At 45.4% G+C, this 17,189-nt stretch overlaps 2 protein-coding genes across 3 annotated transcripts in view; one reads left to right on the top strand and one right to left on the bottom strand.

The window, feature by feature from the left end:
• Positions 1-17,189, top strand: part of LOC107226398 (alpha-1D adrenergic receptor) — a 145,467-nt gene that overhangs the window by 56,642 nt on the left and 71,636 nt on the right. The window lies entirely within an intron of this gene.
• Positions 1,676-14,702, bottom strand: LOC124294812 (streptococcal hemagglutinin-like). The gene is made up of 4 exons (XM_046742100.1): positions 14,551-14,702; positions 13,610-13,710; positions 13,127-13,300; positions 1,676-12,632 (listed from the first exon to the last, which is right to left on the bottom strand). Exons 1-4 carry the CDS (start codon positions 14,682-14,684, stop codon positions 2,854-2,856), a joined length of 10,188 nt encoding a protein of 3,395 aa, XP_046598056.1. The 5' UTR covers positions 14,685-14,702; the 3' UTR covers positions 1,676-2,853.

Genomic DNA, 17,189 nt, shown 5'->3' with positions numbered 1-17,189 from the left:
AAGAAAATAATTGAATCCAGATTTTTTTAGATCAGTGAATAAAGCAAACTATCATTCCAAACAACGAGAAACCAAAAATTACGAAAAAATTTTTATTCTGCTCATAGACAATTTCTCTTACAGTCCACATACATATGAATGTGTGTATATACGCATACGTTACACGTGATATATATTAAGAGATAGTGATTTGTTGTCTCCCATAATTGATTCAGACTTTTCACCCTCTTCTTCCTTTTTTCCTCCCCTAGTCTTCCTGTTTCCCGGGTGTGTAAGAAAAATCTTTTTAGATAGTTTCTGGATAACATTTTTCAGGTCAGGCTGAATTCACCGTGCAACAATAAACATCTCTTACACACGTTTTGCTGCGATAATATTTATATTTATGTGAAGTTATCTCGGATTTTATATTTAACGCTCACTTACCCGCATTCTTAAGTACCTTATTTCCACTCACTCGGCGCCACTGAGTCGATTCATGACCCTGGTCATAAAATTATCAATAAAGTGGTCTGAAAGCCACGTAATGCATATAATATATCTTCACAGACCATTTGGCGTAAGCCTCATGATGCTAAACTAATTGATTTCCGAAATTTTCAATACCTGAAATCTCAGCAATGATACTTCACCTACGATGGTTAAAATTATCAAGTGTTGTGTTGCCATTTCATTCCTACTTGAGAGAATTGAAAAGAAAATTCTTCCGAAATTTGAATAGAAGCTCACGATAGGGTAATTCAAAAAAAATCACAGTACCCTCAACTTATATTTTTGAGGGTTAAATCATTTAACTCTGCCTCAACAGGTGAGTCAGCGTTGTAAAAACGGCAGAGGGAGTAAGAAGTCTAAATAAGGTGAACAAAATAAGAAGCGAACGGGAAGAGATCAGAGGAAAAATTTTCAGAGCTCACAAATTATTCTAACGATGATTCACCCTCAACAATTAAAGTATATCAGTATATTGTTATCAGTTTTATTGTCTTTCTGAAGTTTTTATTTTTTTGTTTCGACCTTTGAAATAAAGCTCAGTATGCGGAGAGTGTGAAAAACATTACATTAACCTTAAACCGGAGATTTTCAAGCACTAAACCGGTCAGCTTAACTTTTGAGTTGAGTTCACAAAGAGAGATGGCGAAAGAGGGCGAAAAGAAAAAGCAGAATGAAATAATCAGGAGTGAAAGGAGAGAAGAACAAGGAAAAAGAAACATTCCGCGGTAGAGCAACACGTTGAGAGCAGCCGCTGGACAAGCGGTGAGGATTTTTGGATAGGGCAATGCCTGAAAAGTTGCAGGCCCGTCACCGCAAGGATAAAGGACCCGTGATTGCCCGCGCCAGCGCTGAAATGCGGACCCATGTAACCTATATATACGTATAATAAGAGTAACTTCTCGTTTCTGCTGGTACATTGCATGCTACATATTTTCATTCTCTTTCATTTTTCTTTTCTTACGCTTTATGTTCAGTACTTTGATGATTCACTTCCTGTATTTGCAACCGCTTTCCATAGGGGTTCCATTGCATCTCAACTTTCTTCTCTTTTCTCGAAAATCGTGCGACTGGTCGAATTTCAGTTCCAGCAATTTAGATAATGTTTATACTCAGTGAAATGAACGAGTAACTGAAAAGCTTGGCTTCTACGGCGCAGATAGGAAATCGAAATAATGCAGACAAGTTTCGATTGACACTGAAAACTTCTCGTCAAAGTACGATAATCCCATAAAACCTTGGGATTTATCATTAACAACCGTTTCTGTGTTTTATTTTTTCGGACAGACAATGTGGTCCAAAAATTATACATATTATATGAAATACAATACAACAGACAAGAATACAAGAAGAAAAATAGACGCAGCATATAGAATAGAATTCAAGTATAGATTGAAACAGAGAAACTCGTAATCCAAATAGTGATAAAATGGATTTGCATTACTTCAAGAATAAAAATGTAACAGATAGTTGTACATTTCAAGAAAATTCATGTGTAAGCTATAGACATTTATTTCTTACTACATTTCTGTAACATTCGTTACATAGCGGCGCACCTAAAGACGATCGTATTAATATTCACAGTCGACTCTTTGGGTCAGAATGTGCTCTTGCTGAACTGTTGTGCGGTTCGTCATTTGACTTGCACTGGCATCCAAATTGATCACATACTTATGATCGATTTGAAACTCGTTATACATGGATTTAAAACAGCAAAGTTAATTCCCGAAGAGCGTAAAGTCGAGTCGTAATTGACGTATTACCAGAAAGGTATAGAGTCGATCGATTGCAGGCGGAAGTAAAACTTATATTTTCAGCCGATGCCGCGATATTCGATATAGGAATGCCAAACGTGAGGCAGAAGCCTGGTTCGTTTGCAATACACAGTATATGGTGCACAATTTGTCGGTAGAGTGACCTAGGATGGTCAAACAAATTTAAACAGGAGTTCGAGGATTTGAATGTTTGAACAGTTTGGTTTAGTCTGTGATGTAGAACGGAGCAGGACGATATCGTGTATATTCTATGTTTGGAATTTGTCGTGACGTCGACATTAAGCAGGTCAGTCGTGAATCCAAAGTTTGAAAGGGATAGATCTGGGCTGACTCGTAGTCCATCATAAATCTCAGCGTGGAAGGTAACAGTGAATGGTGTACTCAATGATTACCAATTTTTTTGTAAAATTTTCCGTACACTAACCCGATGATGGGACAGACAGGTCGAATGATAGTTGCGCATTTCGCCAGTGGTGCTACAAGAGTTCAGTATAGTAATAACGGAAGAAGGATTCTATTACTGGAGAGTGAAATTCACTTCAGGAGCAACGTTGAATGCTCCGTGGTTAAGTGACAATCACGAAATGAACTACACGGTTGAAAAAACTGAACACTGCTGGAAACATCGGTTGTAGCAATCTGTAGAAGCGGAAGAAACAGAATAAGCAGAAGGTTGTTCTTGGGCAAGAGACGCGAAAACAGACGTGGATTCTGTCGATCCAGAGGAATTTGAATCAAGAACATCCAAATTGTTACTAGTGCCAGTTGAACGGACTTGTAAGACTCTATTTTTGTCACTTCCAATCGAGTCGCGTGTGTGTCCCTTAATCACAGTGACGGATCTGGATGACTTGTCGGAGGTGGCCTGATCCGACGAGGACGAGCTAGCTCTTTCTTCAGAAGATGCTTCGGATGCAGAACTTGTCGACTGAGAGGCCTGTTCGGAAGACGAGCTTTCATTTTCCGCACTTTTGGATGAATCAGATGCAAATCCGCCGGATACTGAACTCTGATCGTGATAACCCTGTTGATTTTCCGCGTTGAGGGTCGAACCAGTGCCTACACCTCGGACTTCGTTGCTTCCGAGCGTGGTTGCTGTACGATCCGTATCCGCGGCAACCATCCTGGACGAGTCTTCCGATGTGGTGTAATCCGACGTGGACGAGCTGGCTCTTTCTTCAGAAGATGCTTCGGACGAAGAACTTGTCGACTGAGAGGCCTGTTCGGAAGACGAGCTTTCATTTTCCGCACTTTTGGATGAATCAGATGCAAATCCGCCGGATACTGAACTTTGATCGTGATAACCCTGTTGATTATCCGCGTTGAGGGTCGAACCAGTGCCTACACCTCGGACTCCGTTGCTTCCGAGCGTGGTTGCTGTACGATCCGTATCCGCGGCAACCATCCTGGACAAGTCTCCCGATGTGGCGTAATCCGACGTGGACGAGCTGGCGCTTTCTTCAGAAGATGCTTCGGACGCAGAACTTGTCGACTGAGAGGCCTGTTCGGAAGACGAGCTTTCATTTTCCGCACTTTTGGATGAATCAGATGCAAATCCGCCGGATACTGAACTCTGATCGTGATAACCCTGTTGATTTTCCGCGTTGAGGGTCGAACCAGTGCCTACACCTCGGACTTCGTTGCTTCCGAGCGTGGTTGCTGTACGATCCGTATCCGCGGCAACCATCCTGGACGAGTCTTCCGATGTGGTGTAATCCGACGTGGACGAGCTGGCTCTTTCTTCAGAAGATGCTTCGGACGAAGAACTTGTCGACTGAGAGGCCTGTTCGGAAGACGAGCTTTCATTTTCCGCACTTTTGGATGAATCAGATGCAAATCCGCCGGATACTGAACTTTGATCGTGATAACCCTGTTGATTATCCGCGTTGAGGGTCGAACCAGTGCCTACACCTCGGACTCCGTTGCTTCCGAGCGTGGTTGCTGTACGATCCGTATCCGCGGCAACCATCCTGGACAAGTCTCCCGATGTGGCGTAATCCGACGTGGACGAGCTGGCGCTTTCTTCAGAAGATGCTTCGGACGCAGAACTTGTCGACTGAGAGGCCTGTTCGGAAGACGAGCTTTCATTTTCCGCACTTTTGGATGAATCAGATGCAAATCCGCCGGATACTGAACTCTGATCGTGATAACCCTGTTGATTTTCCGCGTTGAGGGTCGAACCAGTGCCTACACCTCGGACTTCGTTGCTTCCGAGCGTGGTTGCTGTACGATCCGTATCCGCGGCAACCATCCTGGACGAGTCTTCCGATGTGGCGTAATCCGACGTGGACGAGCTGGCTCTTTCTTCAGAAGATGCTTCGGACGAAGAACTTGTCGACTGAGAGGCCTGTTCGGAAGACGAGCTTTCATTTTCCGCACTTTTGGATGAATCAGATGCAAATCCGCCGGATACTGAACTTTGATCGTGATAACCCTGTTGATTATCCGCGTTGAGGGTCGAACCAGTGCCTACACCTCGGACTCCGTTGCTTCCGAGCGTGGTTGCTGTACGATCCGTATCCGCGGCAACCATCCTGGACGAGTCTTCCGATGTGGCGTAATCCGACGTGGACGAGCTGGCGCTTTCTTCAGAAGATGCTTCGGACGCAGAACTTGTCGACTGAGAGGCCTGTTCGGAAGACGAGCTTTCATTTTCCGCACTTTTGGATGAATCAGATGCAAATCCGCCGGATACTGAACTCTGATCGTGATAACCCTGTTGATTTTCCGCGTTGAGGGTCGAACCAGTGCCTACACCTCGGACTTCGTTGCTTCCGAGCGTGGTTGCTGTACGATCCGTATCCGCGGCAACCATCCTGGACGAGTCTTCCGATGTGGCGTAATCCGACGTGGACGAGCTGGCTCTTCCTTCAGAAGATGCTTCGGACGAAGAACTTGTCGACTGAGAGGCCTGTTCGGAAGACGAGCTTTCATTTTCCGCACTTTTGGATGAATCAGATGCAAATCCGCCGGATACTGAACTTTGATCGTGATAACCCTGTTGATTATCCGCGTTGAGGGTCGAACCAGTGCCTACACCTCGGACTCCGTTGCTTCCGAGCGTGGTTGCTGTACGATCCGTATCCGCGGCAACCATCCTGGACGAGTCTTCCGATGTGGCGTAATCCGACGTGGACGAGCTGGCGCTTTCTTCAGAAGATACTTCGGACGCAGAACTTGTCGACTGAGAGGCCTGTTCGGAAGACGAGCTTTCATTTTCCGCACTTTTGGATGAATCAGATGCAAATCCGCCGGATACTGAACTCTGATCGTGATAACCCTGTTGATTATCCGCGTTGAGGGTCGAACCAGTGCCTACACCTCGGACTCCGTTGCTTCCGAGCGTGGTTGCTGTACGATCCGTATCCGCGGCAACCATCCTGGACGAGTCTTCCGATGTGGCGTAATCCGACGTGGACGAGCTGGCGCTTTCTTCAGAAGATGCTTCGGACGCAGAACTTGTCGACTGAGAGGCCTGTTCGGAAGACGAGCTTTCATTTTCCGCACTTTTGGATGAATCAGATGCAAATCCGCCGGATACTGAACTCTGATCGTGATAACCCTGTTGATTTTCCGCGTTGAGGGTCGAACCAGTGCCTACACCTCGGACTTCGTTGCTTCCGAGCGTGGTTGCTGTACGATCCGTATCCGCGGCAACCATCCTGGACGAGTCTTCCGATGTGGCGTAATCCGACGTGGACGAGCTGGCTCTTCCTTCAGAAGATGCTTCGGACGAAGAACTTGTCGACTGAGAGGCCTGTTCGGAAGACGAGCTTTCATTTTCCGCACTTTTGGATGAATCAGATGCAAATCCGCCGGATACTGAACTTTGATCGTGATAACCCTGTTGATTATCCGCGTTGAGGGTCGAACCAGTGCCTACACCTCGGACTCCGTTGCTTCCGAGCGTGGTTGCTGTACGATCCGTATCCGCGGCAACCATCCTGGACGAGTCTTCCGATGTGGCGTAATCCGACGTGGACGAGCTGGCGCTTTCTTCAGAAGATACTTCGGACGCAGAACTTGTCGACTGAGAGGCCTGTTCGGAAGACGAGCTTTCATTTTCCGCACTTTTGGATGAATCAGATGCAAATCCGCCGGATACTGAACTCTGATCGTGATAACCCTGTTGATTTTCCGCGTTGAGGGTCGAACCAGTGCCTACACCTCGGACTTCGTTGCTTCCGAGCGTGGTTGCTGTACGATCCGTATCCGCGGCAACCATCCTGGACGAGTCTTCCGATGTGGCGTAATCCGACGTGGACGAGCTGGCTCCTTCTTCAGAAGATGCTTCGGACGAAGAACTTGTCGACTGAGAGGCCTGTTCGGAAGACGAGCTTTCATTTTCCGCACTTTTGGATGAATCAGATGCAAATCCGCCGGATACTGAACTTTGATCGTGATAACCCTGTTGATTATCCGCGTTGAGGGTCGAACCAGTGCCTACACCTCGGACTCCGTTGCTTCCGAGCGTGGTTGCTGTACGATCCGTATCCGCGGCAACCATCCTGGACGAGTCTTCCGATGTGGCGTAATCCGACGTGGACGAGCTGGCGCTTTCTTCAGAAGATGCTTCGGACGCAGAACTTGTCGACTGAGAGGCCTGTTCGGAAGACGAGCTTTCATTTTCCGCACTTTTGGATGAATCAGATGCAAATCCGCCGGATACTGAACTCTGATCGTGATAACCCTGTTGATTTTCCGCGTTGAGGGTCGAACCAGTGCCTACACCTCGGACTTCGTTGCTTCCGAGCGTGGTTGCTGTACGATCCGTATCCGCGGCAACCATCCTGGACGAGTCTTCCGATGTGGCGTAATCCGACGTGGACGAGCTGGCTCTTTCTTCAGAAGATGCTTCGGACGAAGAACTTGTCGACTGAGAGGCCTGTTCGGAAGACGAGCTTTCATTTTCCGCACTTTTGGATGAATCAGATGCAAATCCGCCGGATACTGAACTTTGATCGTGATAACCCTGTTGATTATCCGCGTTGAGGGTCGAACCAGTGCCTACACCTCGGACTCCGTTGCTTCCGAGCGTGGTTGCTGTACGATCCGTATCCGCGGCAACCATCCTGGACGAGTCTTCCGATGTGGCGTAATCCGACGTGGACGAGCTGGCGCTTTCTTCAGAAGATGCTTCGGACGCAGAACTTGTCGACTGAGAGGCCTGTTCGGAAGACGAGCTTTCATTTTCCGCACTTTTGGATGAATCAGATGCAAATCCGCCGGATACTGAACTCTGATCGTGATAACCCTGTTGATTTTCCGCGTTGAGGGTCGAACCAGTGCCTACACCTCGGACTTCGTTGCTTCCGAGCGTGGTTGCTGTACGATCCGTATCCGCGGCAACCATCCTGGACGAGTCTTCCGATGTGGCGTAATCCGACGTGGACGAGCTGGCTCTTCCTTCAGAAGATGCTTCGGACGAAGAACTTGTCGACTGAGAGGCCTGTTCGGAAGACGAGCTTTCATTTTCCGCACTTTTGGATGAATCAGATGCAAATCCGCCGGATACTGAACTTTGATCGTGATAACCCTGTTGATTATCCGCGTTGAGGGTCGAACCAGTGCCTACACCTCGGACTCCGTTGCTTCCGAGCGTGGTTGCTGTACGATCCGTATCCGCGGCAACCATCCTGGACGAGTCTTCCGATGTGGCGTAATCCGACGTGGACGAGCTGGCGCTTTCTTCAGAAGATACTTCGGACGCAGAACTTGTCGACTGAGAGGCCTGTTCGGAAGACGAGCTTTCATTTTCCGCACTTTTGGATGAATCAGATGCAAATCCGCCGGATACTGAACTTTGATCGTGATAACCCTGTTGATTATCCGCGTTGAGGGTCGAACCAGTGCCTACACCTCGGACTCCGTTGCTTCCGAGCGTGGTTGCTGTACGATCCGTATCCGCGGCAACCATCCTGGACGAGTCTTCCGATGTGGCGTAATCCGACGTGGACGAGCTGGCGCTTTCTTCAGAAGATGCTTCGGACGCAGAACTTGTCGACTGAGAGGCCTGTTCGGAAGACGAGCTTTCATTTTCCGCACTTTTGGATGAATCAGATGCAAATCCGCCGGATACTGAACTCTGATCGTGATAACCCTGTTGATTTTCCGCGTTGAGGGTCGAACCAGTGCCTACACCTCGGACTTCGTTGCTTCCGAGCGTGGTTGCTGTACGATCCGTATCCGCGGCAACCATCCTGGACGAGTCTTCCGATGTGGCGTAATCCGACGTGGACGAGCTGGCTCTTCCTTCAGAAGATGCTTCGGACGAAGAACTTGTCGACTGAGAGGCCTGTTCGGAAGACGAGCTTTCATTTTCCGCACTTTTGGATGAATCAGATGCAAATCCGCCGGATACTGAACTTTGATCGTGATAACCCTGTTGATTATCCGCGTTGAGGGTCGAACCAGTGCCTACACCTCGGACTCCGTTGCTTCCGAGCGTGGTTGCTGTACGATCCGTATCCGCGGCAACCATCCTGGACGAGTCTTCCGATGTGGCGTAATCCGACGTGGACGAGCTGGCGCTTTCTTCAGAAGATACTTCGGACGCAGAACTTGTCGACTGAGAGGCCTGTTCGGAAGACGAGCTTTCATTTTCCGCACTTTTGGATGAATCAGATGCAAATCCGCCGGATACTGAACTCTGATCGTGATAACCCTGTTGATTTTCCGCGTTGAGGGTCGAACCAGTGCCTACACCTCGGACTTCGTTGCTTCCGAGCGTGGTTGCTGTACGATCCGTATCCGCGGCAACCATCCTGGACGAGTCTTCCGATGTGGCGTAATCCGACGTGGACGAGCTGGCTCCTTCTTCAGAAGATGCTTCGGACGAAGAACTTGTCGACTGAGAGGCCTGTTCGGAAGACGAGCTTTCATTTTCCGCACTTTTGGATGAATCAGATGCAAATCCGCCGGATACTGAACTTTGATCGTGATAACCCTGTTGATTATCCGCGTTGAGGGTCGAACCAGTGCCTACACCTCGGACTCCGTTGCTTCCGAGCGTGGTTGCTGTACGATCCGTATCCGCGGCAACCATCCTGGACGAGTCTTCCGATGTGGCGTAATCCGACGTGGACGAGCTGGCGCTTTCTTCAGAAGATGCTTCGGACGCAGAACTTGTCGACTGAGAGGCCTGTTCGGAAGACGAGCTTTCATTTTCCGCACTTTTGGATGAATCAGATGCAAATCCGCCGGATACTGAACTCTGATCGTGATAACCCTGTTGATTTTCCGCGTTGAGGGTCGAACCAGTGCCTACACCTCGGACTTCGTTGCTTCCGAGCGTGGTTGCTGTACGATCCGTATCCGCGGCAACCATCCTGGACGAGTCTTCCGATGTGGCGTAATCCGACGTGGACGAGCTGGCTCTTTCTTCAGAAGATGCTTCGGACGAAGAACTTGTCGACTGAGAGGCCTGTTCGGAAGACGAGCTTTCATTTTCCGCACTTTTGGATGAATCAGATGCAAATCCGCCGGATACTGAACTTTGATCGTGATAACCCTGTTGATTATCCGCGTTGAGGGTCGAACCAGTGCCTACACCTCGGACTCCGTTGCTTCCGAGCGTGGCTGCTGTACGATCCGTATCCGCGGCAACCATCCTGGACGAGTCTTCCGATGTGGCGTAATCCGACGTGGACGAGCTGGCGCTTTCTTCAGAAGATGCTTCGGACGCAGAACTTGTCGACTGAGAGGCCTGTTCGGAAGACGAGCTTTCATTTTCCGCACTTTTGGATGAATCAGATGCAAATCCGCCGGATACTGAACTCTGATCGTGATAACCCTGTTGATTTTCCGCGTTGAGGGTCGAACCAGTGCCTACACCTCGGACTTCGTTGCTTCCGAGCGTGGTTGCTGTACGATCCGTATCCGCGGCAACCATCCTGGACGAGTCTTCCGATGTGGCGTAATCCGACGTGGACGAGCTGGCGCTTTCTTCAGAAGATGCTTCGGACGCAGAACTTGTCGACTGAGAGGCCTGTTCGGAAGACGAGCTTTCATTTTCCGCACTTTTGGATGAATCAGATGCAAATCCGCCGGATACTGAACTCTGATCGTGATAACCCTGTTGATTTTCCGCGTTGAGGGTCGAACCAGTGCCTACACCTCGGACTTCGTTGCTTCCGAGCGTGGTTGCTGTACGATCCGTATCCGCGGCAACCATCCTGGACGAGTCTTCCGATGTGGCGTAATCCGACGTGGACGAGCTGGCTCTTCCTTCAGAAGATGCTTCGGACGAAGAACTTGTCGACTGAGAGGCCTGTTCGGAAGACGAGCTTTCATTTTCCGCACTTTTGGATGAATCAGATGCAAATCCGCCGGATACTGAACTTTGATCGTGATAACCCTGTTGATTATCCGCGTTGAGGGTCGAACCAGTGCCTACACCTCGGACTCCGTTGCTTCCGAGCGTGGTTGCTGTACGATCCGTATCCGCGGCAACCATCCTGGACGAGTCTTCCGATGTGGCGTAATCCGACGTGGACGAGCTGGCGCTTTCTTCAGAAGATGCTTCGGACGAAGAACTTGTCGACTGAGAGGCCTGTTCGGAAGACGAGCTTTCATTTTCCGCACTTTTGGATGAATCAGATGCAAATCCGCCGGATACTGAACTCTGATCGTGATAACCCTGTTGATTTTCCGCGTTGAGGGTCGAACCAGTGCCTACACCTCGGACTTCGTTGCTTCCGAGCGCGGTTGCTGTACGATCCGTATCCGCGGCAACCATCCTGGACGAGTCTTCCGATGTGGCGTAATCCGACGTGGACGAGCTGGCGCTTTCTTCAGAAGATGCTTCGGACGCAGAACTTGTCGACTGAGAGGCTTGTTCGGAAGACGAGCTTTCATTTTCCGCACTTTTGGATGAATCAGATGCAAATCCGCCGGATACTGAACTCTGATCGTGATAACCCTGTTGATTATCCGCGTTGAGGGTTGAACCAGTGCCTACACCTGGGACTTCGTTGCTTCCGAACGTGGTTGCTGTACGATCCGTATCCGCGGCAACCATCCTGGATGAGTCTTCCGATGTGGCGTAATCCGACGTGGACGAGCTGGCGCTTTCTTCAGAAGATGCTTCGGACGCAGAACTTGTCGACTGAGAGGCCTGTTCGGAAGACGAGCTTTCATTTTCCGCACTTTTGGATGAATCAGATGCAAATCCGCCGGATACTGAACTCTGATCGTGATAACCCTGTTGATTTTCCGCGTTGAGGGTCGAACCAGTGCCTACACCTCGGACTTCGTTGCTTCCGAGCGTGGTTGCTGTACGATCCGTATCCGCGGCAACCATCCTGGATGAGTCTTCCGATGTGGCGTAATCCGACGTGGACGAGCTGGCGCTTTCTTCAGAAGATGCTTCGGACGCAGAACTTGTCGACTGAGAGGCCTGTTCGGAAGACGAGCTTTCATTTTCCGCACTTTTGGATGAATCAGATGCAAATCCGCCGGATACTGAACTCTGATCGTGATAACCCTGTTGATTTTCCGCGTTGAGGGTCGAACCAGTGCCTACACCTCGGACTTCGTTGCTTCCGAGCGTGGTTGCTGTACGATCCGTATCCGCGGCAACCATCCTGGACGAGTCTTCCGATGTGGCGTAATCCGACGTGGACGAGCTGGCGCTTTCTTCAGAAGATGCTTCGGACGCAGAACTTGTCGACTGAGAGGCCTGTTCGGAAGACGAGCTTTCATTTTCCGCACTTTTGGATGAATCAGATGCAAATCCGCCGGATACTGAACTCTGATCGTGATAACCCTGTTGATTTTCCGCGTTGAGGGTCGAACCAGTGCCTACACCTCGGACTTCGTTGCTTCCGAGCGTGGTTGCTGTACGATCCGTATCCGCGGCAACAATCCTGGACGAGTCTTCCGATGTGGCGTAATCCGACGTGGACGAGCTGGCGCTTTCTTCAGAAGATGCTTCGGACGCAGAACTTGTCGACTGAGAGGCCTGTTCGGAAGACGAGCTTATATTTTCCGCACTTTTGGATGAATCAGATGCAAATCCGCTGGATACTGAACTCTGATCGTGATAACCCTGTTGATTATCCGCGTTGAGGGTCGAATCAGTGCCAACATTCCGGATTTCGTTGCTTTGTTCCTGATCTTGAGTCGCCGACTTGTTTGGGGAAATCCCATGTCTTGCATTATGAAAATTGGTCGTTTCATGTCCGTTTGTCCCGCTTGGAGCGTGTGAACTCTGTTCGTCATGGAACTCCGTGTTCCTTCGAATCGCGTCGAATAATTCGATTATATACATGCCTGTCTCCGGAATAGTTGGTTCTTCTTCGGAATCAAATGTCATGTCGTATTCGTCACTCTGATTGAGTCCGGCATCCTCTTGAGGCGATGCTTTCGCTGCAAAGACGTTAATCTCGTTAACCATAATCTTACGATGTGCAATTCCTTCAGTTAACTCAGTATTTCCTTCAGCGCAGAACTAGTTTTGGTAAGTTTTTCCATCTGACATGCTTCTTGAGCGTTCTATATTACTGAATAATACATGACCACAGTTGAGAGTGGTAAAAAGTCTGTTTTCACAATCAATGTACACCCCAGAATCGTTTTTCTCATTACATGTTCCCCAGGGATATTTCAAAAATCTTATTTCAGTCAGAACAAATTTTTCTGGCAGTACTCGAAAATGGACTTGTAATTCAAAGTGTTACAGCACCCGATATTTAGACCAGGTATAATGCCACAGAATTCTCAAACTGCAGTTGTTCAGCGAATGATACATTCTAATATTGGCGTACTTCCAATCGTAATAATCGTTCAATTCTTTCATTACGTAGATTTTTCAGATGTCATAAAGTTCCGTTTTGTCGTTAGAGTGAAATTCCTAAACTTACGTATCGCATGCACAATCAGAGTTTGCTCTCCAGAAAAATCTTCAGCATTCCATAGCTGCATGGGTGTTGACCTATTGTTGTCAGCGGAATCAGAGAGCGCATCGAATTCGGTGCCATTCGAAGCATGATGTCTTTTTCCAAACCCACGGTTGTGATGTCGTGGCAAAGATTCAACTGTGTTAACGATAATTTGATTATTGATTTGGTAGATCCCAAATTGGTGGCAATACTGTCTGATTGATAATGTAATGTAGAGTCTCAGTGCACTCTTCTACACATCGCTCAATTTCAGACGCATGAAAGGTAATATTAATATCATTACTTTAGTATTATATACACATATAAGAATTGAATGAGAAGAAAATGAGGATATGAGGTTCGAACTTGTACTCAAGTACAGTTGAAACACGATGATAGATGAAAGTCATCCTGTGTTTTCGTCAAAAATTTCTTCAGCTGTCAAAGTGAAAGTTCTGGGCCTACCTTCAATAACTAAGGCAATCTCATCATCGCCATCATCGCTAAATTCATCACCATGCATGCCAGGTCGTTCTAATTTGTCTTCGTCTCCAGAAGCCTCATTTCTGAAATTTTTTAGTCAATTAATACTTCCCGCCATCGTTATGACGAAAATCTCACTGGGAATATACCCGAGGTGTATCTCATTGTTGCTTTTTGTTATTTATATTTTGTAGTACATCAAGGAATATTGTACAGGAATTTTCTCACGAGTCAATGTGGCTGTTGAATGGTCAAACTTACCCCCAAAGTTTACAACTACAAAACAAAACATGCCACCCTTAAGGGAGAAATTACGTATTGCGCAACATCGTCATCTGTCGATATTAAATATCGTCTAATCGGTTTTATCAAAGACTTATACATTCTTAATGAGGAATTTACAAAAATTAATTTTTTCCGGGTGCGTTAAACAATACAACTTTACTACACTTATCAAAAAATATAGAAAATCGATGATGTACAGATTGGGAACTCTTTTTTTTAGTAATGTTGAAACACAATCTGAAGCTATCGGATACGATTCAAAAACTGCTCAGAACGTTTTTCATAAGGTTAATATTTCCTCGTGATTCCACAGTATTTATGCCAAGAAAAAAACTGTCTATTCAGTACAGAAACTTCTCTTTTTGTTAGATTATAACTACCAGGAATCGATCGTGAATAAAGTAAAAGTCTTTTTACACGATTCCAATAAAAGTATAGAGCGACAGACGTGCAAGGAGGAATATTAACACGTACCAAGCGCGATTCGATTAAAGAAGCAGAGATGGAAGAAAGGGCTGCTTTGAACTTTGATCGAATGTCGATTATAAATGTCAGTCTTACGTACGTTCGTGTAATGCCGACGACTTTATAAGTTCTGTATGCCATTTCAGACATGAATTTTATTGAATATTACTTACTCGTCAGTAGTTCGATTGCCATGATCGCTTATCTTGCGGAAAGGGTCAATTCTATCGAAGTGTCTCGGTGGCGGCTTAGCCAGAGCCTGAGAGCCGATGGCCAAGACTGCCAAAAGTATGATGAGTTTCGTCATGTGTCTCCTGATTCGGTTTCAGAACTGATTCCGATCGGCGATGGTCTTCAACTCTTATATTCTGTTACAGCCCATGTATTGTGGAGAAAAAAATAAGAGAAAAAAATAAAATGCGAGATTCCAGGTTTGCGAGTTTCAAATACAGACTGCAAAGTCAAACACTGTGCCCTATAAAATACGCTTACCCGCAACTTCCATTGTGCATAAGAAGTATTTGATCAGCTTTGTTGTCAATCACTTATCACGATACCCGAATTTTTTCATTTGCCCAGTTGTCTTGGGTTAAAAAATGTCACTCCTCATACCACAAGATTTTCAGTTTTTTTTACTTTCTACGTAATGAGATATTACAATCGTATGGCATTATTATAAATTCTAAGTGTTTTTGCGCTTACTTACATACTAATTCCCAAACATTGTTCGAATTTTCAAAAATAGAAGTGCTAGACCTAGAAAACTTTACTCGCAATATCTAAATATATTCTGAATTGTGAAGAATGATTTTCAAGAATTCTTGGCCTTCTCATTGATTAATTTTGTATTTTATTTGTTACAATTAAGACTCGCAAACGCAAAATAGTATTTTAAACACATAGCTGAAATTTTTTTTTGGATAGTTCGTCTTAAATTCGTCAAACTTTGTTTTTGTCTCCTCAAAGATATTTCAAAATCCAAAAATATATTTACCAATTTGGAAATGGTGAAAGCAAAGCATGACTTAATAGAACTTTTACGAAATTTGGATGAATTTTGATCATTTCCGAATTCAATCTCATGTAATTCATACTCCGTGTTGTAAATTTTGTAATAAATGGTACACAGATACTTATTTTCTGTTAGGGTCAAATTTTTTTCGTTATTTTGACAATTTACACGTTGCATGGATTCAGATACTCGTGAGAAAAATATGCTTGTGGAATGCACGTATTGGGTACAAACATAATCCAAGTAAATATAACAGTGATAAATATAACTGACTTATATTTATTTTACAATGTATGGATGTCAAATGTAACTAAACGTGTGATAGATGTACAAAAAAATAGCAGTTGAACACATATTCAACAATAACTTATTCTTGTGGTACGAATAAAGTTTTCTTTTAGCTACCCGAAGAAATAAATCGTACGTCTTACATTTTCGATGAGGTCAATCATTCGTGTAGAAATAACGATCAATGTAAATCTTTATCATGGCATGGTACCGAATATCACTTGTCAGGCTGTCAAAAAATGACTTTCGCAGACTTCTAGCAAACATTGAAACAAGTGACAGATATGCTGGAAAATGTAAATTCACATTGTCGACAAATATCAGATACCTGAATATACTTTACTTACTCAGTTGCACTATTGAAAAAAAAACCATTCCTATGTAATTTTATTTTTTTGTTGCGTAGATTACACGAAGTTAGAAGCAACAAAAATGTTCGGCTCAAGAGATTTTGGTATTTCTAAATTAAGAACACATCTCAAAATTATTTACCGCATGGTCAGTCAAGATATTGAAATAATTTCGGCGGGTATAATACTTTAACGTGAGAAAATAAAAAATGAAAAATGTTGGGAAAATTTCACTTCGTCAAATTCAATTTCCACATAGCTAACGTTCAAATTCTCTCAGGTTAAATTGATTAACTACAAATTACAGAAATAAAATGATAAGTAAATCGATGCTTACCGAGTGCAAATTGATTACATCAAAATATAGTGCGAATATCGAATTGGAATGAACCTTCTGGATCTTTTATTTAGATAAAGGCTGACAACTGATATCCTGAAATGTTGAAGACACGTGGCATTCCACCATATTGTATCTGTATTTTCAATTCAAATTGATTGCTCACGAAAAAAATCCCTCAACTTGGTTGTAAATTTGCACCCTCAACTTAGTTTTTATGGGAATTTACACCCAAGTTGGTTTTTTCCCGTGAGGCATCACCCAAGGCCGTTATATTTTTGGAACAATCAATGTCATAACAAATATTGTATTTAATTAGCTTTCACATAGTTAATTTCTCGTCTCATGACAGTCATTTTACTCGAGATATACATATATATAAATCTGGTTATGCTAAATGGGAAAATAATTCCATTCGTGATTATATATCAAGATACAACAAATTCGAGCCTCAGCAGACTCGGATATTTCAGAATTGAAATATCTGTCTAAGATCTGGGTTTAAAATCAGATAGGATAACAGTAAAAGCCCATGTGAATAATAATCATAGCTGCATTACTGAAATGGTAACTATAGAACCATAGGAGATATTATTATAATTTTTTTTTTTCCCAATCGACCATGACAACTGGGCCCATCTACCATCAGAATTTAGCTACTGGGACATTAGCTCGAACATATTTCTTCAGTTTTGATTCGGTTCTGGACCGAAAGAGTGAAAACCCAACGTTTCAATACTCGGAGAACGATCGATGTAACGTCAAAGAAGACGTGTATCGCCACCAGTGCCGTATCCAAGGCACAGTAAGCATGGGACAAGTTTG

This window comes from Neodiprion lecontei, chromosome 5 (assembly GCF_021901455.1).
Source record: "Neodiprion lecontei isolate iyNeoLeco1 chromosome 5, iyNeoLeco1.1, whole genome shotgun sequence".
Classification (NCBI taxonomy): domain Eukaryota; kingdom Metazoa; phylum Arthropoda; class Insecta; order Hymenoptera; family Diprionidae; genus Neodiprion; species Neodiprion lecontei.
Note: the sequence above shows the minus strand (reverse complement) of the source record. Positions and strands in the feature narration are given on the sequence as shown.

What these genes read in the sequence shown, in the direction of transcription:
- LOC124294812 (XM_046742100.1), bottom strand. Translation starts at nt 14,684, where the DNA reads ATGACGAAACTCATCATACTTTTGGCAGTCTTGGCCATCGGCTCTCAG. An exon ending in GGCAATCGAACTACTGACGA is followed by an intron (nt 13,711 to 14,550) that starts GTAAGTAATATT and finishes AAAAAATTTCAG; the next exon opens with AAATGAGGCTTCTGGAGACG. An exon ending in TCTGATTGTGCATGCGATAC is followed by an intron (nt 12,633 to 13,126) that starts GTAAGTTTAGGA and finishes ACGTCTTTGCAG; the next exon opens with CGAAAGCATCGCCTCAAGAG.